The 27729-nt window shown below is 52.6% G+C and overlaps 1 protein-coding gene across 1 annotated transcript in view; it reads left to right on the top strand.

The window, feature by feature from the left end:
* Positions 1 to 27729, top strand: part of pde4a (phosphodiesterase 4A, cAMP-specific) — a 355838-nt gene that overhangs the window by 254166 nt on the left and 73943 nt on the right. The window contains exons 5-6 of the mRNA XM_078234948.1: positions 2248 to 2291; positions 9706 to 9818. Of these exons, the coding sequence (XP_078091074.1) occupies positions 2248 to 2291; positions 9706 to 9818 (157 nt within the window). The remainder of the gene's footprint in view (positions 1 to 2247; positions 2292 to 9705; positions 9819 to 27729) is intronic.

The raw sequence follows: 27729 nt of genomic DNA on the forward strand, positions 1-27729 counted from the left end.
GGGCATGGAAGGGGTAAGAGTTGTCATGGACAACAGTATGAGGGGCCGTGGGGAAGAGCAGAGGGGCATAAACTGCAAAGGAGACGATAAAGGGGAAGTCTTTAAGAATTATAGTTTGACATGAAAGGTCAAAGGAGCCATGAAGGGGAAGAGGTTTGATGGGGACAGTGTAGAGGGAGCTTTACTCTGTATCTAACCCCGTGCTGTACCTGTCCTGGGAGTGCGGTCACGGGCATTCGGCCTCTGATATTCGGGTAAGCGTTCTCCAAGGCGGCCTTCGCGACACACGACAGCGCAGAGTCGCTGAGCAGAAACTGATAGCCAAGTTCCGCACACACGAAGATGGCCTCAACCGGGATATTGGGTTCATGTCACACTATTTGTAACTCCCACAGTTGCGTGGACCTGCAGAGTTTCACTGGCTGTCTTGTCTGGAGACAATACACATCTTTTTAGCCTGTCTTGATGCTCTCTCCACTCCCATTGTTTTGTTTCTTAAAGACTTGATTAGTTGTAAGTATTCGCATTCCAACCATTATTCATGTAAATTGAGTCTGAGTCTTTATAAGCTCTGTTTGTGAACAGAATTCCCACTCACCTGAAGAAGGGGCTTAGAGCTTCGAAAGCTTGTGTGGCTTTTGCTACCAAATAAACCTGTTGGACTTTAACCTGGTGTTAAACTTCTTAGAGTGTTTGATGGGGACAGTGTAGAGGGAGCTTTACTCTGTATCTAACCCCATGCTGTACCTGTCCTGGGAGTGTTTGATGGGGACAGTGTAGAGGGAGCTTTACTCTGTATCTAACCCCGTGCTGTACCTGTCCTGGGAGTGTTTGATGGGGACAGTGTAGAGGGAGCTTTACTCTATATTTAACCCCGTGCTGCACTTGTCCTGAGAGTGTTTGATGGGGACAGTGTAGAGGGAGATTTACTCTGTATCTAACTCCTTGCTGTCCCTGTCCTGGGAGTGTTTGATGGGGACAGTGTAGAGGGAGCTTTACTCTGTATCTAACCCTGTGCTGTACCTGTCCTGGGAGTGTTTGATGGGGGGACAGTGTAGAGGGAGCTTTACTCTGTATCTAACCCCGTGCTGTCCCTGCCGTGGGAGTGTTTGATGGGGACAGTGTAGAAGGAGCTTTACTCTGTATCTAACCCCATGCTGTCCCTGTCCCGGGAGTGTTTGATGGGGACAGTGTAGAGGGAGCTTTACTCTGTATCTAACCCCGTGCTGTCCCTGTCCTGGGAGTGTTTGATGGGGGACAGTGTAGAAGGAGCTTTACTCTGTATCTAACCCCGTGCTGTACCTGTCCTGGGAGTGTTTGATGGGGAGTGGTTGAGAGGTGAGAGCCAAAGGGCCGAAAATCTTCAAACACAAATATCAGAGCTTCTGAACAGCCTGCCTCAGCCGACAGACATTGTTGATAAAGTGCCTGTAAGAATGTATACTGTAGATACTCAAGCGCTCTGGATTTAATAAGCAGTAGGCATCAATAATAAATATAATCCAATATCCGTTCAAAGAATGGAAAGAATACAGATTACAGTTTATTCTGTGTGTACAACGTGTGTTTTTGTGCGTGTGTCTGTGCATGCATGGCCTCTGTGCACGTGCCTCTGTGCACGTGCCTCTGTGCGTGTGCCTCTGTGCGTGTGCCTCTGTGCGCATGTCTCTGTGCGTGCGCCTCTGTGCGTGTGCCTCTGTGCGTGTGCCTCTGTGCGCATGTCTCTGTGCGTGCGCCTCTGTGCGCGTGTCTCTGTGCATGTGTCTCTATGTGTGCCTGTGTGTGTGCGTGTGTGTCTGTGCATGTGTGTGTCTGCATGCGTCTGTGTGTGTGTCTGCATGTGTGTCTGTGCGTGTGTGTGTCTGTGGGTGTCTGTGTGTGTCTGTGCGTGTGTGTCTGTGCGTGTGCGTGCATGTCTGTGTGTGCGTGTGTGTGTGTGTGCGTGTGTATACATGTCTTTCGCTGTGCACAATTCCTCGCATATCTGTTTTGTGTGTGTGTGTGACCTGTCTGGATGCTGCCTGTGAATCTTGGTTGTTAATTTCTGTCTGTCTGTATCCTGTCAATGCACCACATGCGTCTGTCTGTCGGTGTAGTCTGCGACTATACCAGTTGAATTCTGTTTACATCTATCTTTGTTCCTGAATACCTCCTGTCAACACGTGTCCTGTCTGCATCCTGTCTGTGTGTATCATGTCTCTCAGTGCCTCCAGTTACATTAACTTGTTTTTCTTGTTTCCTCCACAGGAGGTCACCAGTAGGACCACAACCTGCTCTGTGCACCCTGTCAGGTAAACAAACCTTTTTTACAGAGCCGCTCTGAAATGGCAGCAGGAGGTTTTGTCCTTTGCAGCCGCAGCAGTTTGTGTGATCACAGCATTCGGTTCAAAACCGCTGCAGAGAAGCTCCACGACATGCAGTAAATACAGTCTCCCACGATTTCACTGCATGGGTACCACACGGGGTTAAATACAGAGTAAAGCTCCCTCTACACTGTCCCCCATCAAACATTCCCAGGACAGGTACTGCACAGTGTTAGATACAGAGTAAAGCTCCCTCTACACTGTCCCCATCAAACACTCCCAGGACAGGTACTGCACGGTGTTAGATACAGAGTAAAGCTCCCTCTGCACTGTCCCCCATCAAACATTCCTAGGACAGGTACTGCACGGTGTTAGATACAGAGTAAAGCTCCCTCTACACTGTCCCCATCAAACACTCCCAGGTCAGGTGCAGCACAGGGTTAGATACAGAGTAAAGCTCCCTCTACACTGTCCCCATCAAACACTCCCAGGACAGGTACAGCACAGGGTTAGATACAGAGTAAAGCTCCCTCTACACTCTCCCCATCAAACACTCCCAGGACAGGTACAGCACAGGGTTAGATACAGAGTAAAGCTCCCTCTACACTGTCCCCATCAAACACTCCCAGGACAGGTACAGCACAGGGTTAGATACAGAGTAAAGCTCCCTCTACACTGTCCCCATCAAACACTCCCAGGACAGGTACAGCACAGGGTTAGATACAGAGTAAAGCTCCCTCTACACTGTCCCTCATCAAACACAGTAAGAAGTCTCACAACACCAGGTTAAAGTCCAACAGGTTTATTTGGTAGCAAATACCATAAGCTTTCGGAGCACTGCTCCTTCGTCAGATCTCTATAGTGAAGAGGCGATCATTGAGCTGTGTCTGTCTCCTGTAGCTGTGTCAGAGGAAAGTGGATTTGTATCTGGGGCGCTCAGTGAAATCCTTGCTGCCGAATGTGTGAAAGTTGCTGCTCGTGTGGGATTGTCTGAAAGGAGCTTGTGCTCTCTGTTGGAGAGATATGCTCGGAGTGGATCAGCTGTGCAAGGTGCTTTGTCTTGCTTTGTCATTTTCTCAAGCTTTTAGTTTTGTTTTATTTAGCACTGAACAGTTTTCTGGTTATGCGAGAATGCTTGAGGAAATGAGAACAAGGGGCACAGTATTTTCTGAGCAACCGCAGTGGCCCACTATTGGCCAGAGGTGAGATCTTTCTGAGCAACCCACAGTGGCCTATCGTTGGCCAGCTGTGGGATCATCTGGTCTTCCTGTTGATTGCATCCCTTGGCACCACGAAACCTGCAGCGGGGGTGTGCCATTGGCAAGACCGGATGTTCCCGCCGGTGTGAATGGCCAGAAAGTTGTGGCCTAGGAGCAGGAGTAGGCCTTCAGCCTGCTCCGCCATTCAACATGGTGTGGCTGATCTCATCAATACACAATGAATAACCCATCCTCTGAACCCTCCACCCTGGTCCTGCTCCCTCTGCTCCTTTCCATTCCATTCCTCATTCAGCCCTTTCCTTCCCAGCTGCCTTCCCTGCTCCCCTCCTTCTCTGCCCCTCCCATCCCTCCATTCCAGCCCTCCTCCTTCTCACCCTCTTCATTCCCTCACACTCCTTCCCACTCTCCCTCCCATTTCCACTTCCCCTAACCTCTCCTTTCCCCTCTCCCTGTACTGTACCCACTATGGCCCCTCCCCCTCTCTCTTTGTCTCCCCCCTCTCTCTCACCCAAGTGGGAAGATACTGTGCACTGGCCAATTGGCCCGATGTGAAAGCGAGTGCCTATGTTGTATTTCCCACTGGGAACCACGGATATTGGAAACATTGGTGGAATTTTCCACTCCCGACACTGCAGTGATAGATGGGAAAGGTAGCATGGATCACACTGACTGTCGTGACTGGGCCATCGCTTTTCACCTCATTAATGAACGTGCACTGTGTGGTATTGCGGCCTTGTGACAGGGTGGGCTGGGATTCATCCATCTCGCCGCTACTTCATTGACTTGTTTCCCGCACCCACACACACATTCAATCCCTGCAGTCCTTTTTGTAGTGAGTGATGCCCCCGAGACAAGACCAGCTGTGTGTCCAAGTTCAGCAAAAGCACTGGCAACACTCCTCCAGACAGTGCCCATGATTGGAGCTGGAGATCCAGTAATCTCATTATCAAGGCTTGGGAGGAGGCCCCTCGTGCAGCCAGTGCCTGTGGACTTCCAAAAAGGGCCAGTCTCTAGTGCAGGAAGAAGATGAATGATCTGATCTTCTCCCCCAGGGTAAGTCAACCTTCTCCCCCAACGCAATTCATTCTTACAAGGCCATCAAGCATTTGCAGGAATCGCACATACTTCCAGCACAAAGGACATCATCACTAATTCTCTCACACGCATTTAAAGCTTCATCTCTGATCACATCTTGCACAAGTCATGTCCTTAGCCCTTGTGTAGATCCACTCAGCACACACAGCAGACAGGCATGCTTATCATCTGCTTTGGCACCTGTCCTGCTCACAGTCTGGCTTTCTGCAAGAAAAGATCATCCACAACAGCAGGGGGATATCCCAAAAGAGAAAACACTGGAAAATCTCAGCAGGTCTGGCAGCATCTGTAAGGAGAGAAAAGAGCTGATGTTTCGAGTCCAGATGACCCTTTATCAAAGCACTTTCAGAGTCTTCAGTAGTGAACAGCAGAGGATTTATTTACAAGGATCTATAAGAGCAGCAGCATGTCTGTAGCTAGTTCTGGAATGCATCTTACCTAAGAGAACTCCTCCCCCTGGGGTGATCATCCCAGGGAGAGATTGCAGACAGGAGGGAGGGGGATGACGGCACTCTGGCCACTCAGCCCATTTAAACAGCTTGTGGTAGCGATGGCTGGCGAGGACCAAGACTGTTCCTGCACTGAGGCAAGATAGCATTTCCCACCAAGCCAGTGAGGCCCCATCCACTCATCTTTGCCCACCATCAAAACTATTAGTGCTCTTTAATGAGGTGACTATCCAACCAGTCACCAATTATCAGGAAAAGGAGGAGACATACCGCCAGCCAGCAGATCAGCGGAGGAGACATATCGCCAGCCAGCAGATCAGCGGAGGAGACATATCGCCAGCCAGCAGATCAGCGGAGGAGACATACCGCCAGCCAGCAGATCAGCTCCAGCCCCCCCCCCCCCCCCCAGGACACCTGAAGTGCCTCTGAATGTAGAGCTGTCACTGCATTTGCCCGCACCCTCCGCCAGGGCAGTGGGAGCCAGTTCTAAAACAGGTCCAGGCACTATCTGGTGAGCTCAGCACAGAGTTTGGTCCACAGCAGGCGGAGGCAGTGACCGCCAGGGTCACCGACACTCCACTGCCTGAGTCAGGTTCCTGCTGAGTCCAAGTCCAATGACAAATTGGCCCACAGAGAGATGTTGGAGCTCCATAGACAGGAAGGGGTACAGTGGGCAGGGCTTGTCAGAGGCTCCCAGCAGCTTAAAGCAGAGGATGGAAGAATCGGTCCACATTCAGCTGATGTTGTGGCACAAACATAGCAGCACATCGAGGTCCGTAGTTAGTGCTCGTTATGCTTGCGGTCCTACAAATCATCGCTTTAGCCATGAGTGGGCTCCTTTAGTGGCTATAAGAGAGGGGGACAGAGCACCTTGATCTCCTCTGAGGAACCCCTTTCCTTTAAGGAGTCAGGCAGGAGCCCTTGGATACCCACAGGGAGGAGGGTCATAAGGCGGACTCACTGGGCCAGCCCACCCAGGACTCTCCTGGTCTGTCCAACCACCCCGAATCTTCTCTGACGGTGACCCCAGAAACTCTAACTGCTCAGGCCAGTAGACTTGAGGTGATTGTCCTTTTCGGGGCAACACAGCAGAGTAAGGGTCACACGGCCAACCTAGCCAATTGGAACTCAGAGTGGGGAATCACCCCAGGGGAAGGAGTTCTCTCCAGAACTAGCTGCAGACATGCTGCTGCTCTTATAGCTCCCTGTAAATAAATCCTCTGCTGTTTACTACTGAAGACTCTGAAAGTGCATTATTGCAAGGGTGCACCTGCCCCACAGCAGGAGACACAAAGCGAGCCGCAGCCTCCAGCTGCAGCCCTCCAGAGGATACCTGCCATCACAGACAATAGGGCGTAGCAGTCAGCAAGCTGCCTCCACCTCTGTTCAAGAAGCACCCAGACATTGTGGCAGAGAGCAGAATGGTGGCATGAGTGTTCACACACTGTGTATACACATCTGCAAATATCTTTTGCTTATCTGAAGTTGCCATCCAGTGAATGGCTGCTCTATTTTACCCATGCTCCAAGGTCATATATGTGTATCTGGTGTTCCAATCCCCTCCATCATCACTCACTGTCCATCGTAGCCTCGGGTCTCTGGCCTTGGGTCTCCGGCCTCGGGTCTCTGGCCTCGGGTTTGTGGCCTCGGGTCTCTGGTCTCGGGTCTCTGGCCTCGGGTCTCTGGCCTCGGGTCTCTGGCCTCGGGTCTGTGGCCTCGGGTCTGTGGCCTCGGGTCTCTGGCCTCGGGTCTCTGGCCTCGGGTCTGTGGCCTCGGGTCTCTGGTCTCGGGTCTCTGGCCTCGGGTCTCTGGCCTCGGGTCTCTGGTCTCGGGTCTCTGGCCTCGGGTCTCTGGCCTCGGGTCTGTGGCCTCGGGTCTCTGGCCTCAGGTCTGTGACCTCAGGTCATTGGCCTCGGGTCTCTGGCCTCAGGTCTCTGGCCTCGGGTCTGTGGCCTCGGGTCTCTGGCCTCAGGTCTCTGGCCTCGGGTCTCGGGTCTCGGGTCTCTGGCCTCGGGTATCTGGCCTCGGGTCTGTGGCCTCGGGTCTCTGGTCTCGGGTCTGTGGCCTCGGGTATCTGGCCTCGGGTCTCTGGTCTCGGGTCTGTGGCCTCGGGTCTGTGGTCTCGGGTCTGTGGTCTATGGTCTCTGGCCTCAGATCATTGGAACACAGGACCATATCCTGTAGCTTCAGCAGTGTAGATTTTGCAGTTTGGTTTAGTTTTCTGCTGCACTGAAGTCTATTCCGTCTGCCCGGAGCATCACATTGTGACCACGTGTACAGTTAAACATCATCCCTAATAGAAGTTCCCGTTCTCCATCTGTATGATGCAGAGCTATGGACCAATGTAGCACTTGCTGATTGCTGAAATGTCTGCTTGACTGTCACCACTAAGTGAGATCACAACTGTGTGTCTGGTGCCTGGACAGTTAAATGGGAGGATAACGTTCTGGACCTGAAGCTCTGTCTAGCATGGCTTGACAGAATCCCTGTGTTAGCTCAGAAGGGCAGTTAACATGGCTAGCCTATGGTGACAGTGCCATCAGTCTGCCAAGCTTACTTAAAATGCTGGAATGATAATATGGAGGCTTCAAGTGGGATCAGAGTGAAGCTCCATTGCATCTGATGTTTGCGCTTTATTATCAATTAAGTTACTAAGTAATGCCTGAATAAAGCATCAGCATTTTCTGGGCCACAGGTGCCAAGGCGATGCTGAACAGGAACTTGTAAAGCTCCAGATGGAGGTTGGGTCATGAGTGTTTGTCAGTGATCAGGCAATGGTGTTGCTGAAACTCTCTCTGTGCACACAAAGCTGATCTGACTCGCAGGTTCGCATCCAGGGCCGAGTGTGAAAAATCACAGTGCCCTAGAGAATAATCTCACGCTGGGGGCTCAGTGTGAGGATAAAGCCTGAACGTCAGCCTTGTATGAGTGATGGCCTCTGGAAAGATATCACAGTCTGGAGTTAGATCAGAACTCAGACATTCAGACAAGAAACATTGATAGATGGTATTAATATTAAAGCAAATTTCTGTGGATGCTGGAATCTGAAACAAAAACAGAAAATGCTGGAAAATCTCAGCAGGTCTGACAGCATCTGTGGAGAGAGAATAGAGCCAACGTTTCGAGTCTGGATAACCCTTCCTCATGATAGACGTGGAGGCACCTTGCAGTGCTGCAGGCAGCAAATTGTGACTGCAGCATGTCTAACTTCTTCACAGTTAGCGCTTGGGGAGTTCTTATCCCACAACAGAACAGCCAGATGCTCCAGAGGCTGCCTGCCTTTCTAAGGGTGAGGCCATTACACACAAGATTGTGAAGACTCGATCTGAGTTTGATGACCCTCATTGAGATGCTGAGGACAGCGTGCAGAGAGGGCACAAGTCAGAGGCTGATATCAGCTCGAGGATTGGATCGCTCCAAAACTGAGGGATTGGGGAAAATATGCCGCCACTTGTGAAGGGGGAAATCAAGAAACGCCTTTCTGTTTACGGACAGGTGGAGAGGAGAAATCAGGATTGAAATTAAACCTCCTCTGTCCATAACCAAAATTGGGAGCTCAAATCAAGGAAAAGTCCAATTTGAATTTGTCCGGGCTCCAAGTGAAGAGATGAGCCAAATCGGATAGAGGAAAGTCAATGGGAAACTCAGTGAGAGGAACAAATTCTCAAACACAGGGAACTCACCACAGTGAATTGCTTTTCCCTAACACAAAGAACATGGAAACATTGGATGCCCAGATGTTTGTTCGGCGTGAGAATTTAAATGGTGAATCTTTGGCAACCCTTAGCACACAATAACTGAGAGCTCGAGCGAGGGAGGTAGAGTTTAAGTTGCTCAGCAAAGCGGGCAGGAGGCTGATTAGGGCAGCAATTCAGGGCCGGTGTTATCACGAGAGGCAAGAAACCAGGGCGAACACACTCTTCCACCTCTCTTGCAATCTTACTGGCTCATCACACCAATCGACTGGTGTGTTGAGCCAATAAGATCACCCCCCGGAATGTGTGAGGGAGAGTAAAGACACGTGTGGGAGGGATTGTGTGTGTCTGTCTGTCTGGGTGGGTGTGTGTGTGTGCGCACGTGTGTATGTGGGTGGGTGAGTGTGTGTGTCTGGGTGGGTGTGTGTGCGCGCGTATGTATGTGGGTGGGTGAGTGTGTGTGTATGTGTGGGCGCGCGCGTGTGTATGTGTGGGTGGGTTGTGTGTATGCGCGTGTGCACATGTGTGTGTGGGCGGGCACATGTGTGTGTGGGTGTATGTGTGTGTGTGTGTGGGCGGGCGCATGTGTGTGTGTGGGCGCGCTTGAGTGTGTATGTGCGTGTGGGTGGGTGGGGTGTGTGTGTGCGCGCGTGTGTGTGTCAGTGTGTGAGAGTGTGTGTGTCAGTGTGTGTGTGTCAGTGTGTGTGTGTCAGTGTGTGTGTGAGTCTGAGAGTGTGTGTCAGTGTGTGTGTGTGTGAGTCTAAGAGTGTGTGTCAGTGTGTGTGTGTGTGTGAGTCTGAGAGTGTGTGTGTGTCAGTGTATGTGTGTGTGTGTGTCAATGTGTGTGAGTGTGTCTGTCTGTAAGGGCATTGTCGCTGGCTCTGGACTGTCTGACTCTGAGGGATTGCCAGTTTTAACCGTTCATGTACCACTGTGTTTCTAGATGAAACTTACCAGCAGCTGGCGAAGGAAACCCTGGAAGAACTGGACTGGTGTCTGGACCAGCTGGAGACAATCCAGACCTACCGCTCAGTCAGCGAGATGGCCTCAAACAAGGTAGGAGAGTGTGACCAGGGTGTGGGGGGATGGCGGGAATGTGCTGAAGTGGTGACTGAAAGGGCATTTTCCAATCTTCTGTGTTTGCCTGAAGCCAACATTCATTCCTGAAGGAGATAAATTCAGTGTTCCTGTGAGAGTTTGCGTCTGATCTGTGTATGAACTCTAGCCCATTCCTGGTCTGGGTCAGGCAGGATTGGGGAAGAGATATTAAAGCTCAGGAGAGCCAGAGTAGAAGGTTAGAGTGACCAGGAGGGGGCTGGGGTGATTGGTCAGGAGGGGAGAATGATGGATTGGCGGGCTGAGATGGGGGTGAAGGATCTGAATGTCTGCAAAAGTGGGGGAGCGCTGGGTCGAAGCAGTGGGCAGGGAATGATGAGGTGGGTCTGAGTGGACATGTTAGATGAGTGATGTCTGTGCAGTTTGGGGGGTGTTGGGAGGGGATGTTGGCGAGTGATGGCTGTGCAGTTGGGGGGTGTTGGGGGGGGGATGTTGGGGAGTGATGGCTGTGCAGTTTGGGGGATGTTGGCGAGTGATGTCTGTGCAGTTGGGGGGGATGTTGGGGAGTGATGTCTGTGCAGTTGGGGGGGTGTTGGGAGGGGATGTTGGGGAGTGATGTCTGTGCAGTTGGGGGGGGTGTTGGGAGGGGATGTTGGGGAGTGATGGCTGTGCAGTTGGGGGGGTGTTGGGAGGGGATGTTGGGGAGTGATGTCTGTGCTGTTGGGGGGGTGTTGGGAGGGGATGTTGGGGAGTAATGGCTGTGCTGTTGAGGGGGGGGTTGGGAGGGGATGTTGGGGAGTGATGGCTGTGCTGTTGAGGGGGGGGTTGGGGTACTGTGCTGGGTTGGGGTAGGATTGTGAGCAGCCAGGGCCACAGCAGACTCCGTTTCACATTCACCCAGCAGTTTAAGGTCTGAAACAGCTCACCACCTGGCTTTGCTTAGCGCTGTTCGTGCAAGTTAGTAACTTTTGATATGTGAGGTATAGCATAGTACTATATAACTCTACAGTGTGAACAGGGACACAGTGTAAACTGAAAATCATACAATCATATAGCGCAGAAGAGGCCCTTCAGCCCATCGAGTCTGCACTGACACACAAGAAACATCTGAACTCCCACCTAATCCCATCTGCCAGCACTCGGCCCATAGCCCTGAATGTTATGATGTGCCAAGTGCTCATCCAGATACGTTTTAAAGGATGTGAGGCATCCCCGCCTCCACCACCCTCCCAGGGAGCGCATTCCAGACCATCACCACCCTCTGGGTAAACGTTTTTCCTCACATTCCCTCCTAAACCTCCGCCCCTCACCTTGAATCTTTGTCCCCTCGTGACTGACCCTTCAACTAAGGGGTATAGCTGTTCCTTATCCACCCTGTCCATGTCTCTCATAATCTTGTACGCCTTGATCAGGTCACCCCTCAGTCTTCTCTGCTCCAACAAAAACAACCTAAGCCTATCCAACCTCTCTTCGTGACTTAAATGCTCCATCCCAAGCAGCATCCTGGTGAATCTCCTCTGCACCCCCTCCAGTGCAATCACGTCCTTCCGATGTGCCAAACAGAACTGCACACAGTGTGAATGGGGACACAGTGTGAATGGGGACACAGTGTGAACGGGGACACAGGGTGAACAGAGACACAGTGTGAATGGGGACACATTGTGAACAGAGACACAGTGTGAACGGGGACACAGTGTGAATGGGGACACAGTGTGAACAGGGACACAGTGTGAACAGGGACACATTGTGAACAGAGACACAGTGTGAACAGAGACACAGTGTGAATGGGGACACAGTGTGAATGGGGACACAGTGTCAACGGGGACACAGTGTGAACAGGGACACAGGGTGAACAGAGACACAGTGTGAATGGGGACACAGTGTGAATGGGGACACAGTGTGAACAGGGACACATTGTGAACAGAGACACAGTGTGAACAGAGACACAGTGTGAATGGGGACACAGTGTGAATGGGGACACAGTGTCAACGGGGACACAGTGTGAACAGGGACACAGGGTGAACAGAGACACAGTGTGAATGGGGACACATTGTGAACAGAGACACAGTGTGAACGGGGACACAGTGTGAATGGGGACACAGTGTGAACAGAGACACAGTGTGAACGGGGACACAGTGTGAACAGAGACATAGTGTGAACACAGACACAGTGTGAACGGGGGCACAGTGTGAAGAGAGACACAGTGTGAACAGGGACACAGTGTGAACAGGGACACAGTGTGAATGGGGACACAGTGTGAACAGGGACACAGTGCGAACGGGGACACAGTGTGAACGGGGACACAGTGTGAATGGGGACACAGTGTGAACGGGGACACAGTGTGAATGGGGACACAGTGTGAACAGGGACACAGTGTGAACAGGGACACAGTGTGAACTGGGACACAGTGTGAACAGAGACACAGTGTGAACGGGGACACAGTGTGTACGGGGACACAGTGTGAACAGAGACACAGTGTGAACAGAGACACAGTGTGAACGGGGGCACAGTGTGTACGGGGACACAGTGTGAACAGAGACACAGTGTGAACGGGGACACAGTGTGAACAGGGACACAGTGTGAACAGGGACACAGTGTGAACAGGGACACAGTGTGAACAGAGACACAGTGTGAACAGGGGCACAGTGCGAACAGGGACACAGTGTGAACAGGGACACAGTGTGAACGGGGACACAGTGTGAAAGGGGACACAGTGTGAACGGGGACACAGTGTGAACAGAGACACAGTGTGAACAGGGGCACAGTGTGAACAGGGACACAGTGCGAACAGGGACACAGTGTGAACAGAGACACAGTGTGAACAGGGACACAGTGTGAACGGGGACACAGTGTGAACAGGGGCACAGTGTGAACAGGGACACAGTGTGAACAGGGGCACAGTGTAAACAGGGACACAGTGTGAACAGAGACACAGTGTGAACGGGGACACAGTGTGAACGGGGACACAGTGTGAATGGGGACACAGTGTGAATGGGGACACAGTGTGAATGGGGACACAGTGTGAATGGGGACACAGTGTGAATGGGGACACAGTGTGAATGGGGACACAGTGTGAACAGGGGCACAGTGCGAACAGAGACACAGTGTGAACAGGGACACAGTGTGAACAGGGGCACAGTGTGAACAGGGGCACAGTGTGAACAGAGACACAGTGTGAATGGGGACACAGTGTGAATGGGGACACAGTGTGAATGGGGACACAGTGTGAACAGGGACACAGTGTGAACAGGGACACAGTGTGAACGGGGACACAGTGTGAACGGGGACACAGTGTGAACGGGGACACAGTGTGAACAGAGACACAGTGTGAACAGGGACACAGTGTGAACGGGGCACAGTGTGAACAGAGACACAGTGTGAACAGAGACACAGTGTGAACAGGGGCACAGTGTGAACAGGGGCACAGTGTGAACGGGGACACAGTGTGAATGGGGACACAGTGTGAACAGGGACACAGTGTGAATGGGGACACAGTGTGAATGGGGACACAGTGTGAATGGGGACACAGTGTGAATGGGGACACAGTGTGAACGGGGACACAGTGTGAACGGGGACACAGTGTGAATGGGGACACAGTGTGAACGGGGACACAGTGTGAACAGAGGCACAGTGTGAACGGGGACACAGTGTGAATGGGGACACAGTGTGAACAGAGACACAGTGTGAACAGGGGCACAGTGTGAACAGGGACACAGTGTGAACAGGGACACAGTGTGAATGGGGACACAGTGTGAATGGGGACACAGTGTGAATGGGGACACAGTGTGAACGGGGACACAGTGTGAACGGGGACACAGTGTGAATGGGGACACAGTGTGAACGGGGACACAGTGTGAACAGAGGCACAGTGTGAACGGGGACACAGTGTGAATGGGGACACAGTGTGAACAGAGACACAGTGTGAACAGGGACACAGTGTGAACAGAGACACAGTGTGAACAGAGACACAGTGTGAACAGGGACACAGTGTGAACGGGGACACAGTGTGAACGGGGACACAGTGTGAATGGGGACACAGTGTGAACAGGGACACAGTGTGAACAGGGACACAGTGTGAACTGGGACACAGTGTGAACAGGGACACAGTGTGAACAGGGACACAGTGTGAACGGGGACACAGTGTGAACAGAGACACAGTGTGAACGGGGGCACAGTGTGTACGGGGACACAGTGTGAACAGGGACACAGTGTGAACAGGGACACAGTGTGAACTGGGACACAGTGTGAACAGAGACACAGTGTGAACAGGGGCACAGTGCGAACAGGGACACAGTGTGAACAGGGACACAGTGTGAACGGGGACACAGTGTGAACGGGGACACAGTGTGAACAGAGACACAGTGTGAACAGGGACACAGTGTGAACAGGGACACAGTGGGAACAGGGACACAGTGTGAACAGAGACACAGTGCGAACAGGGACACAGTGCGAACAGGGACCCAGTGCGAACGGGGACACAGTGTGAACGGGGACACAGTGTGAACGGGGACACAGTGTGAACGGGGACACAGTGTGAACAGAGACACAGTGTGAACAGAGACACAGAGTGAGTGAGGACACAGTGTGAACAGGGACACAGTGTGAACAGGGACACAGTGTTAACAGAGACATAGTGTGAACAGAGACACAGTGTGAACGGGGACACAGTGTGAGTGAGGACACAGTGTGAACAGGGACACAGTGTGAACAGAGACACAGTGTTAACAGAGACATAGTGTGAACAGAGACACAGTGTGAACAGAGACACAGTGTGAGTGAGGACACAGTGTGAACAGGGACACAGTGTGAACAGAGACACAGTGTTAACAGAGACATAGTGTGAACAGAGACACAGTGTGAACGGGGACACAGTGTGAACAGGGACACAGTGTGAACAGAGACATAGTGTGAACAGAGACACAGTGTGAACAGGGACACAGTGTGAACAGGGACACAGTGTGAACAGAGACACAGTGTGAACAGGGACACAGTGTGAACGGGGACACAGTGTGAACGGGGACACAGTGTGAACAGGGACACAGTGTGAACAGAGACATAGTGTGAACAGAGACACAGTGTGAACGGGGACACAGTGTGAACAGAGACACAGTGTGAACAGAGACACAGTGTGAACGGGGACACAGTGTGAACGGAGATACAGTGTGAACAGAGACACAGTGTGAACAAGGGCACAGTGTGAACAGAGACACAGTGTGAACGGGGACAGTCTGAACGGGGACACAGTGTGAATGGGGACACAGTGTGAACAGAGACACAGTGTGAACGGGGACACAGTGTGAACAGAGACATAGTGTGAACACAGACACAGTGTGAACGGGGGCACAGTGTGAAGAGAGACACAGTGTGAACAGGGACACAGTGTGAACAGGGACACAGTGTGAATGGGGACACAGTGTGAACGGGGACACAGTGTGAACAGAGACACAGTGTGAACAGAGACACAGTGTGAACGGGGACACAGTGTGAACAGGGACACAGTGCGAACGGGGACACAGTGTGAACAGGGACACAGTGTGAACAGGGACACAGTGTGAACAGAGACACAGTGTGAACAGGGGCACAGTGTGAACAGGGACACAGTGTGAACGGGGACACAGTGTGAACGGGGACACAGTGTGAACGGGGACACAGTGTGAACGGGGACACAGTGTGAACAGAGACACAGTGTGAACAGGGACACAGTGTGAACAGGGACACAGTGGGAACAGGGACACAGTGGGAACAGGGACACAGTGTGAACAGAGACACAGTGCGAACAGGGACACAGTGCGAACAGAGACACAGTGTGAACGGGGACACAGTGTGAACAGGGACACAGTGTGAACGGGGACACAGTGTGAACAGAGACACAGTGTGAACAGAGACACAGTGTGAACAGAGACACAGTGTGAACAGGGACACAGTGTGAACGGGGACACAGTGTGAACAGAGACACAGTGTGAACAGAGACACAGTGTGAACAGGGACACAGTGTGAACGGGGACACAGTGTGAACAGGGACACAGTGTGAACAGAGACACAGTGTGAACAGAGACACAGTGTGAACAGGGACACAGTGTGAACAGGGAAACAGTGTGAATGGGGACACAGTGTGAACAGAGACACAGTGTGAACAGGGACACAGTGTGAACGGGGCACAGTGTGAACAGGGACACAGTGTGAACGGGGACACAGTGTGAACAGAGACACAGTGTGAACAGAGACACAGTGTGAATGGGGACACAGTGTGAACAGAGACACAGTGTGAACGGGGACACAGTGTGAACGGGGACACAGTGTGAACAGTGACACAGTGTGAACAGAGACACAGTGTGAATGGGGACACAGTGTGAATGGGGACACGGTGTGAACAGAGACACAGTGTGAATGGGGACACGGTGTGAACGGGGACACAGTGTGAACGGGGACACAGTGTGAACGGGGACACAGTGTGAACAGAGACACAGTGTGAACAGGGGCACAGTGTGAACAGAGACACAGTGTGAACAGGGACACAGTGTGAACAGGGGCACAGTGTGAACGGGGACACAGTGTGAACAGAGACACAGTGTGAACGGGGACACAGTGTGAACGGGGACACAGTGTGAACAGGGACACAGTGTGAACAGGGGCACAGTGTGAACAGGGACACAGTGTGAACAGAGACACAGTGTGAACAGAGACACAGTGTGAACGGGGACACGGTGTGAACGGGGCACAGTGTGAACAGAGACACAGTGTGAACAGAGACACAGTGTGAACAGAGACACAGTGTGAACAGGGACACAGTGTGAACAGGGACACAGTGTGAACAGAGACACAGTGTGAACAGGGACACAGTGTGAACGGGGCACAGTGTGAACAGAGACACAGTGTGAACAGAGACACAGTGTGAACAGGGACACAGTGTGAATGGGGACACAGTGTGAACAGAGACACAGTGTGAACAGGGACACAGTGTGAACGGGGCACAGTGTGAACAGAGACACAGTGTGAATGGGGACACAGTGTGAACGGGGACACAGTGTGAACGGGGACACAGTGTGAACAGAGACACAGTGTGAACGGGGACACAGTGTGAACGGGGACACAGTGTGAACGGGGACACAGTGTGAACAGAGACACAGTGTGAACAGAGACACAGTGTGAACAGGGACACAGTGTGAACGGGGCACAGTGTGAACAGAGACACAGTGTGAATGGGGACACAGTGTGAACGGGGACACAGTGTGAACGGGGACACAGTGTGAACAGAGACACAGTGTGAACAGAGACACAGTGTGAACAGGGACACAGTGTGAACAGGGACACAGTGTGAACAGGGAAACAGTGTGAATGGGGACACAGTGTGAACAGAGACACAGTGTGAACAGGGACACAGTGTGAACGGGGCACAGTGTGAACAGGGACACAGTGTGAACGGGGACACAGTGTGAACAGAGACACAGTGTGAACAGAGACACAGATGTGAGGCATCCCCGCCTCCACCACCCTCCCAGGGAGCGCATTCCAGACCATCACCACCCTCTGGGTAAACGTTTTTCCTCACATTCCCTCCTAAACCTCCGCCCCTCACCTTGAATCTTTGTCCCCTCGTGACTGACCCTTCAACTAAGGGGTATAGCTGTTCCTTATCCACCCTGTCCATGTCTCTCATAATCTTGTACGCCTTGATCAGGTCACCCCTCAGTCTTCTCTGCTCCAACAAAAACAACCTAAGCCTATCCAACCTCTCTTCGTGACTTAAATGCTCCATCCCAAGCAGCATCCTGGTGAATCTCCTCTGCACCCCCTCCAGTGCAATCACGTCCTTCCGATGTGCCAAACAGAACTGCACACAGTGTGAATGGGGACACAGTGTGAATGGGGACACAGTGTGAACGGGGACACAGGGTGAACAGAGACACAGTGTGAATGGGGACACATTGTGAACAGAGACACAGTGTGAACGGGGACACAGTGTGAATGGGGACACAGTGTGAACAGGGACACAGTGTGAACAGGGACACATTGTGAACAGAGACACAGTGTGAACAGAGACACAGTGTGAATGGGGACACAGTGTGAATGGGGACACAGTGTCAACGGGGACACAGTGTGAACAGGGACACAGGGTGAACAGAGACACAGTGTGAATGGGGACACAGTGTGAATGGGGACACAGTGTGAACAGGGACACATTGTGAACAGAGACACAGTGTGAACAGAGACACAGTGTGAATGGGGACACAGTGTGAATGGGGACACAGTGTCAACGGGGACACAGTGTGAACAGGGACACAGGGTGAACAGAGACACAGTGTGAATGGGGACACATTGTGAACAGAGACACAGTGTGAACGGGGACACAGTGTGAATGGGGACACAGTGTGAACAGAGACACAGTGTGAACGGGGACACAGTGTGAACAGAGACATAGTGTGAACACAGACACAGTGTGAACGGGGGCACAGTGTGAAGAGAGACACAGTGTGAACAGGGACACAGTGTGAACAGGGACACAGTGTGAATGGGGACACAGTGTGAACAGGGACACAGTGCGAACGGGGACACAGTGTGAACGGGGACACAGTGTGAATGGGGACACAGTGTGAACGGGGACACAGTGTGAATGGGGACACAGTGTGAACAGGGACACAGTGTGAACAGGGACACAGTGTGAACTGGGACACAGTGTGAACAGAGACACAGTGTGAACGGGGACACAGTGTGTACGGGGACACAGTGTGAACAGAGACACAGTGTGAACAGAGACACAGTGTGAACGGGGGCACAGTGTGTACGGGGACACAGTGTGAACAGAGACACAGTGTGAACGGGGACACAGTGTGAACAGGGACACAGTGTGAACAGGGACACAGTGTGAACAGGGACACAGTGTGAACAGAGACACAGTGTGAACAGGGGCACAGTGCGAACAGGGACACAGTGTGAACAGGGACACAGTGTGAACGGGGACACAGTGTGAAAGGGGACACAGTGTGAACGGGGACACAGTGTGAACAGAGACACAGTGTGAACAGGGGCACAGTGCGAACAGGGACACAGTGTGAACAGAGACACAGTGTGAACAGGGACACAGTGTGAACGGGGACACAGTGTGAACAGGGGCACAGTGTGAACAGGGACACAGTGTGAACAGGGGCACAGTGTAAACAGGGACACAGTGTGAACAGAGACACAGTGTGAACGGGGACACAGTGTGAACGGGGACACAGTGTGAATGGGGACACAGTGTGAATGGGGACACAGTGTGAATGGGGACACAGTGTGAATGGGGACACAGTGTGAATGGGGACACAGTGTGAATGGGGACACAGTGTGAACAGGGGCACAGTGCGAACAGAGACACAGTGTGAACAGGGACACAGTGTGAACAGAGACACAGTGTGAATGGGGACACAGTGTGAATGGGGACACAGTGTGAATGGGGACACAGTGTGAACAGGGACACAGTGTGAACAGGGACACAGTGTGAACGGGGAAACAGTGTGAACGGGGACACAGTGTGAACAGAGACACAGTGTGAACAGAGACACAGTGTGAACAGGGGCACAGTGTGAACAGGGGCACAGTGTGAACGGGGACACAGTGTGAACGGGGACACAGTGTGAATGGGGACACAGTGTGAATGGGGACACAGTGTGAATGGGGACACAGTGTGAATGGGGACACAGTGTGAACGGGGACACAGTGTGAACGGGGACACAGTGTGAATGGGGACACAGTGTGAACGGGGACACAGTGTGAACAGAGGCACAGTGTGAACGGGGACACAGTGTGAATGGGGACACAGTGTGAACAGAGACACAGTGTGAACAGGGACACAGTGTGAACAGAGACACAGTGTGAACAGAGACACAGTGTGAACAGGGACACAGTGTGAACGGGGACACAGTGTGAACGGGGACACAGTGTGAATGGGGACACAGTGTGAACAGGGACACAGTGTGAACAGGGACACAGTGTGAACTGGGACACAGTGTGAACAGAGACACAGTGTGAACGGGGACACAGTGTGAACAGAGACACAGTGTGAACGGGGGCACAGTGTGTACGGGGACACAGTGTGAACAGGGACACAGTGTGAACAGGGACACAGTGTGAACTGGGACACAGTGTGAACAGAGACACAGTGTGAACAGGGGCACAGTGCGAACAGGGACACAGTGTGAACAGGGACACAGTGTGAACGGGGACACAGTGTGAACGGGGACACAGTGTGAACAGAGACACAGTGTGAACAGGGACACAGTGTGAACAGGGACACAGTGGGAACAGGGACACAGTGTGAACAGAGACACAGTGCGAACAGGGACACAGTGCGAACAGGGACCCAGTGCGAACGGGGACACAGTGTGAACGGGGACACAGTGTGAACGGGGACACAGTGTGAACGGGGACACAGTGTGAACAGAGACACAGTGTGAACAGAGACACAGTGTGAGTGAGGACACAGTGTGAACAGGGACACAGTGTGAACAGGGACACAGTGTTAACAGAGACATAGTGTGAACAGAGACACAGTGTGAACGGGGACACAGTGTGAGTGAGGACACAGTGTGAACAGGGACACAGTGTGAACAGAGACACAGTGTTAACAGAGACATAGTGTGAACAGAGACACAGTGTGAACAGAGACACAGTGTGAGTGAGGACACAGTGTGAACAGGGACACAGTGTGAACAGAGACACAGTGTTAACAGAGACATAGTGTGAACAGAGACACAGTGTGAACGGGGACACAGTGTGAACAGGGACACAGTGTGAACAGAGACATAGTGTGAACAGAGACACAGTGTGAACAGGGACACAGTGTGAACAGGGACACAGTGTGAACAGAGACACAGTGTGAACAGGGACACAGTGTGAACGGGGACACAGTGTGAACGGGGACACAGTGTGAACAGGGACACAGTGTGAACAGAGACATAGTGTGAACAGAGACACAGTGTGAACGGGGACACAGTGTGAACAGAGACACAGTGTGAACAGAGACACAGTGTGAACGGGGACACAGTGTGAACGGAGATACAGTGTGAACAGAGACACAGTGTGAACAAGGGCACAGTGTGAACAGAGACACAGTGTGAACGGGGACAGTCTGAACGGGGACACAGTGTGAATGGGGACACAGTGTGAACAGAGACACAGTGTGAACGGGGACACAGTGTGAACAGAGACATAGTGTGAACACAGACACAGTGTGAACGGGGGCACAGTGTGAAGAGAGACACAGTGTGAACAGGGACACAGTGTGAACAGGGACACAGTGTGAATGGGGACACAGTGTGAACGGGGACACAGTGTGAACAGAGACACAGTGTGAACAGAGACACAGTGTGAACGGGGACACAGTGTGAACAGGGACACAGTGCGAACGGGGACACAGTGTGAACAGGGACACAGTGTGAACAGGGACACAGTGTGAACAGAGACACAGTGTGAACAGGGGCACAGTGTGAACAGGGACACAGTGTGAACGGGGACACAGTGTGAACGGGGACACAGTGTGAACGGGGACACAGTGTGAACGGGGACACAGTGTGAACAGAGACACAGTGTGAACAGGGACACAGTGTGAACAGGGACACAGTGGGAACAGGGACACAGTGGGAACAGGGACACAGTGTGAACAGAGACACAGTGCGAACGGGGACACAGTGCGAACAGAGACACAGTGTGAACGGGGACACAGTGTGAACAGGGACACAGTGTGAACGGGGACACAGTGTGAACAGAGACACAGTGTGAACAGAGACACAGTGTGAACAGAGACACAGTGTGAACAGGGACACAGTGTGAACGGGGACACAGTGTGAACAGAGACACAGTGTGAACAGAGACACAGTGTGAACAGGGACACAGTGTGAACGGGGACACAGTGTGAACAGGGACACAGTGTGAACAGAGACACAGTGTGAACAGAGACACAGTGTGAACAGGGACACAGTGTGAACAGGGAAACAGTGTGAATGGGGACACAGTGTGAACAGAGACACAGTGTGAACAGGGACACAGTGTGAACGGGGCACAGTGTGAACAGGGACACAGTGTGAACGGGGACACAGTGTGAACAGAGACACAGTGTGAACAGGGACACAGTGTGAACAGAGACACAGTGTGAACGGGGACACAGTGTGAACGGGGACACAGTGTGAACAGTGACACAGTGTGAACAGAGACACAGTGTGAATGGGGACACAGTGTGAATGGGGACACGGTGTGAACAGAGACACAGTGTGAATGGGGACACGGTGTGAACGGGGACACAGTGTGAACGGGGACACAGTGTGAACGGGGACACAGTGTGAACAGAGACACAGTGTGAACAGGGGCACAGTGTGAACAGAGACACAGTGTGAACAGGGACACAGTGTGAACAGGGGCACAGTGTGAACGGGGACACAGTGTGAACAGAGACACAGTGTGAACGGGGACACAGTGTGAACGGGGACACAGTGTGAACAGGGACACAGTGTGAACAGGGGCACAGTGTGAACAGGGACACAGTGTGAACAGAGACACAGTGTGAACAGAGACACAGTGTGAACGGGGACACGGTGTGAACGGGGCACAGTGTGAACAGAGACACAGTGTGAACAGAGACACAGTGTGAACAGAGACACAGTGTGAACAGGGACACAGTGTGAACAGGGACACAGTGTGAACAGAGACACAGTGTGAACAGGGACACAGTGTGAACGGGGCACAGTGTGAACAGAGACACAGTGTGAACAGAGACACAGTGTGAACAGGGACACAGTGTGAATGGGGACACAGTGTGAACAGAGACACAGTGTGAACAGGGACACAGTGTGAACGGGGCACAGTGTGAACAGAGACACAGTGTGAATGGGGACACAGTGTGAACGGGGACACAGTGTGAACGGGGACACAGTGTGAACAGAGACACAGTGTGAACGGGGACACAGTGTGAACGGGGACACAGTGTGAACGGGGACACAGTGTGAACAGAGACACAGTGTGAACAGAGACACAGTGTGAACAGGGACACAGTGTGAACGGGGCACAGTGTGAACAGAGACACAGTGTGAATGGGGACACAGTGTGAACGGGGACACAGTGTGAACGGGGACACAGTGTGAACAGAGACACAGTGTGAACAGAGACACAGTGTGAACAGGGACACAGTGTGAACAGGGACACAGTGTGAACAGGGAAACAGTGTGAATGGGGACACAGTGTGAACAGAGACACAGTGTGAACAGGGACACAGTGTGAACGGGGCACAGTGTGAACAGGGACACAGTGTGAACGGGGACACAGTGTGAACAGAGACACAGTGTGAACAGAGACACAGTGTGAACAGGGACACAGTGTGAACAGGGAAACAGTGTGAATGGGGACACAGTGTGAACAGAGACACAGTGTGAACAGGGACACAGTGTGAACGGGGCACAGTGTGAACAGGGACACAGTGTGAACGGGGACACAGTGTGAACAGAGACACAGTGTGAACAGAGACACAGTGTGAATGGGGACACAGTGTGAACAGAGACACAGTGTGAACGGGGACACAGTGTGAACGGGGACACAGTGTGAACAGTGACACAGTGTGAACAGAGACACAGTGTGAACAGAGACACAGTGTGAACAGAGACACAGTGTGAACAGGGACACAGTGTGAACAGGGACACAGTGTGAACAGAGACACAGTGTGAACAGGGACACAGTGTGAACAGGGACACAGTGTGAACGGGGCACAGTGTGAACAGAGACACAGTGTGAACAGAGACACAGTGTGAACAGGGACACAGTGTGAACAGGGACACAGTGTGAACGGGGACACGGTGTGAACAGAGACACAGTGTGAACAGGGACACAGTGTGAACGGGGACACAGTGTGAACAGGGGCACAGTGTGAACAGGGGCACAGTGTGAACGGGGACACAGTGTGAACAGGGACACAGTGTGAACAGGGACACAGTGTGAACGGGGACACAGTGTGAACAGGGACACAGTGTGAACGGGGACACAGTGTGAACGGGGACACAGTGTGAACAGAGACACAGTGTGAACAGAGACACAGTGTGAACAGGGACACAGTGTGAACGGGGACACGGTGTGAACAGAGACACAGTGTGAACAGGGACACAGTGTGAACAGGGACACAGTGTGAACAGAGACACAGTGTGAACAGGGACACAGTGTGAACAGGGACACAGTGTGAACGGGGCACAGTGTGAACAGAGACACAGTGTGAACAGAGACACAGTGTGAACAGGGACACAGTGTGAACAGGGACACAGTGTGAACGGGGCACAGTGTGACCAGAGACACAGTGTGAACAGAGACACAGTGTGAATGGGGACACAGTGTGAACAGAGACACAGTGTGAACAGGGACACAGTGTGAACGGGGCACAGTGTGAACAGGGACACAGTGTGAACAGGGACACAGTGTGAACGGGGCACAGTGTGAACAGAGACACAGTGTGAACAGAGACACAGTGTGAATGGGGACACAGTGTGAACGGGGACACAGTGTGAACGGGGATACGGTGTGAACGGGGACTCAGTGTGAACGGGGACACAGTGTGAATGGGGACACAGTGTGAACGGGGACACAGTGTGAACGGGGACACAGTGTGAACAGAGACACAGTGTGAACGGGGACACAGTGTGAACAGAGACACAGTGTGAACGGGGACTCAGTGTGAACGGGGACACAGTGTGAATGGGGACACAGTGTGAACGGGGACACAGTGTGAACAGGGACACAGTGTGAACAGGGACACAGTGTGAACAGAGACACAGTGTGAACAGGGACACAGTGTGAACGGGGACACAGTGTGAACAGGGACACAGTGTGAACGGGGACACAGTGTGAACAGGGACACAGTGTGAACAGGGACACAGTGTGAACGGGGACACAGTGTGAACAGGGACACAGTGTGAACGGGGACACAGTGTGAACAGGGACACAGTGTGAACAGAGACACAGTGTGAACAGGGACACAGTGTGAACAGGGACACAGTGTGAACAGGGGCACAGTGTGAACGGGGACACAGTGTGAACAGAGACACAGTGTGAACAGGGACACAGTGTGAACGGGGACACAGTGTGAACAGGGACACAGTGTGAACGGGGACACAGTGTGAACAGGGACACAGTGTGAACGGGGACACAGTGTGAACAGGGACACAGTGTGAACTGGGACACAGTGTGAACAGAGACACAGTGTGAACGGGGACACAGTGTGAACAGAGACACAGTGTGAACAGGGACACAGTGTGAACGGGGACACAGTGTGAACAGGGACACAGTGTGAACAGGGACACAGGGTGAACAGGGGCACAGTGTGAACAGAGACACAGTGTGAACGGGGACACGGTGTGAACGGGGACACAGTGTGAACGGGGACACAGTGTGAACAGGGGCACAGTGTGAACAGAGACACAGTGTGAACAGGGACACGGTGTGAACGGGGACACAGTGTGAACAGGGACACAGTGTGAACGGGGACACAGTGTGAACAGGGACACAGTGTGAACAGAGACACAGTGTGAACAGGGACACAGTGTGAACGGGGCACAGTGTGAACAGAGACACAGTGTGAACAGAGACACAGTGTGAATGGGGACACAGTGTGAACGGGGACACAGTGTGAACGGGGACACAGTGTGAACAGGGACACAGTGTGAACAGAGACACAGTGTGAACGGGGACACAGTGTGAACAGGGACACAGTGTGAACAGAGACACAGTGTGAACAGGGACACAGTGTGAACGGGGCACAGTGTGAATGGGGACACAGTGTGAACGGGGCACAGTGTGAACAGAGACACAGTGTGAACAGAGACACAGTGTGAACAGGGACACAGTGTGAACAGGGACACAGTGTGAACGGGGACACGGTGTGAACAGAGACACAGTGTGAACAGGGACACAGTGTGAACGGGGACACAGTGTGAACAGAGACACAGTGTGAACAGAGACACAGTGTGAACAGGGACACAGTGTGAACAGGGAAACAGTGTGAATGGGGACACAGTGTGAACAGAGACACAGTGTGAACAGGGACACAGTGTGAACGGGGCACAGTGTGAACAGGGACACAGTGTGAACGGGGACACAGTGTGAACAGAGACACAGTGTGAACAGAGACACAGTGTGAATGGGGACACAGTGTGAACAGAGACACAGTGTGAACGGGGACACAGTGTGAACGGGGACACAGTGTGAACAGTGACACAGTGTGAACAGAGACACAGTGTGAACAGAGACACAGTGTGAACAGAGACACAGTGTGAACAGGGACACAGTGTGAACAGGGACACAGTGTGAACAGAGACACAGTGTGAACAGGGACACAGTGTGAACAGGGACACAGTGTGAACGGGGCACAGTGTGAACAGAGACACAGTGTGAACAGAGACACAGTGTGAACAGGGACACAGTGTGAACAGGGACACAGTGTGAACGGGGACACGGTGTGAACAGAGACACAGTGTGAACAGGGACACAGTGTGAACGGGGACACAGTGTGAACAGGGGCACAGTGTGAACAGGGGCACAGTGTGAACGGGGACACAGTGTGAACAGGGACACAGTGTGAACAGGGACACAGTGTGAACGGGGACACAGTGTGAACAGGGACACAGTGTGAACGGGGACACAGTGTGAACGGGGACACAGTGTGAACAGAGACACAGTGTGAACAGAGACACAGTGTGAACAGGGACACAGTGTGAACGGGGACACGGTGTGAACAGAGACACAGTGTGAACAGGGACACAGTGTGAACAGGGACACAGTGTGAACAGAGACACAGTGTGAACAGGGACACAGTGTGAACAGGGACACAGTGTGAACGGGGCACAGTGTGAACAGAGACACAGTGTGAACAGAGACACAGTGTGAACAGGGACACAGTGTGAACAGGGACACAGTGTGAACGGGGCACAGTGTGACCAGAGACACAGTGTGAACAGAGACACAGTGTGAATGGGGACACAGTGTGAACAGAGACACAGTGTGAACAGGGACACAGTGTGAACGGGGCACAGTGTGAACAGGGACACAGTGTGAACAGGGACACAGTGTGAACGGGGCACAGTGTGAACAGAGACACAGTGTGAACAGAGACACAGTGTGAATGGGGACACAGTGTGAACGGGGACACAGTGTGAACGGGGATACGGTGTGAACGGGGACTCAGTGTGAACGGGGACACAGTGTGAATGGGGACACAGTGTGAACGGGGACACAGTGTGAACGGGGACACAGTGTGAACAGAGACACAGTGTGAACGGGGACACAGTGTGAACAGAGACACAGTGTGAACGGGGACTCAGTGTGAACGGGGACACAGTGTGAATGGGGACACAGTGTGAACGGGGACACAGTGTGAACAGGGACACAGTGTGAACAGGGACACAGTGTGAACAGAGACACAGTGTGAACAGGGACACAGTGTGAACGGGGACACAGTGTGAACAGGGACACAGTGTGAACGGGGACACAGTGTGAACAGGGACACAGTGTGAACAGGGACACAGTGTGAACGGGGACACAGTGTGAACAGGGACACAGTGTGAACGGGGACACAGTGTGAACAGGGACACAGTGTGAACAGAGACACAGTGTGAACAGGGACACAGTGTGAACAGGGACACAGTGTGAACAGGGGCACAGTGTGAACGGGGACACAGTGTGAACAGAGACACAGTGTGAACAGGGACACAGTGTGAACGGGGACACAGTGTGAACAGGGACACAGTGTGAACGGGGACACAGTGTGAACAGGGACACAGTGTGAACGGGGACACAGTGTGAACAGGGACACAGTGTGAACTGGGACACAGTGTGAACAGAGACACAGTGTGAACGGGGACACAGTGTGAACAGAGACACAGTGTGAACAGGGACACAGTGTGAACGGGGA

This window comes from Mustelus asterias, chromosome 19 (genome assembly GCF_964213995.1).
Source record: "Mustelus asterias chromosome 19, sMusAst1.hap1.1, whole genome shotgun sequence".
Lineage (NCBI taxonomy): Eukaryota > Metazoa > Chordata > Chondrichthyes > Carcharhiniformes > Triakidae > Mustelus > Mustelus asterias.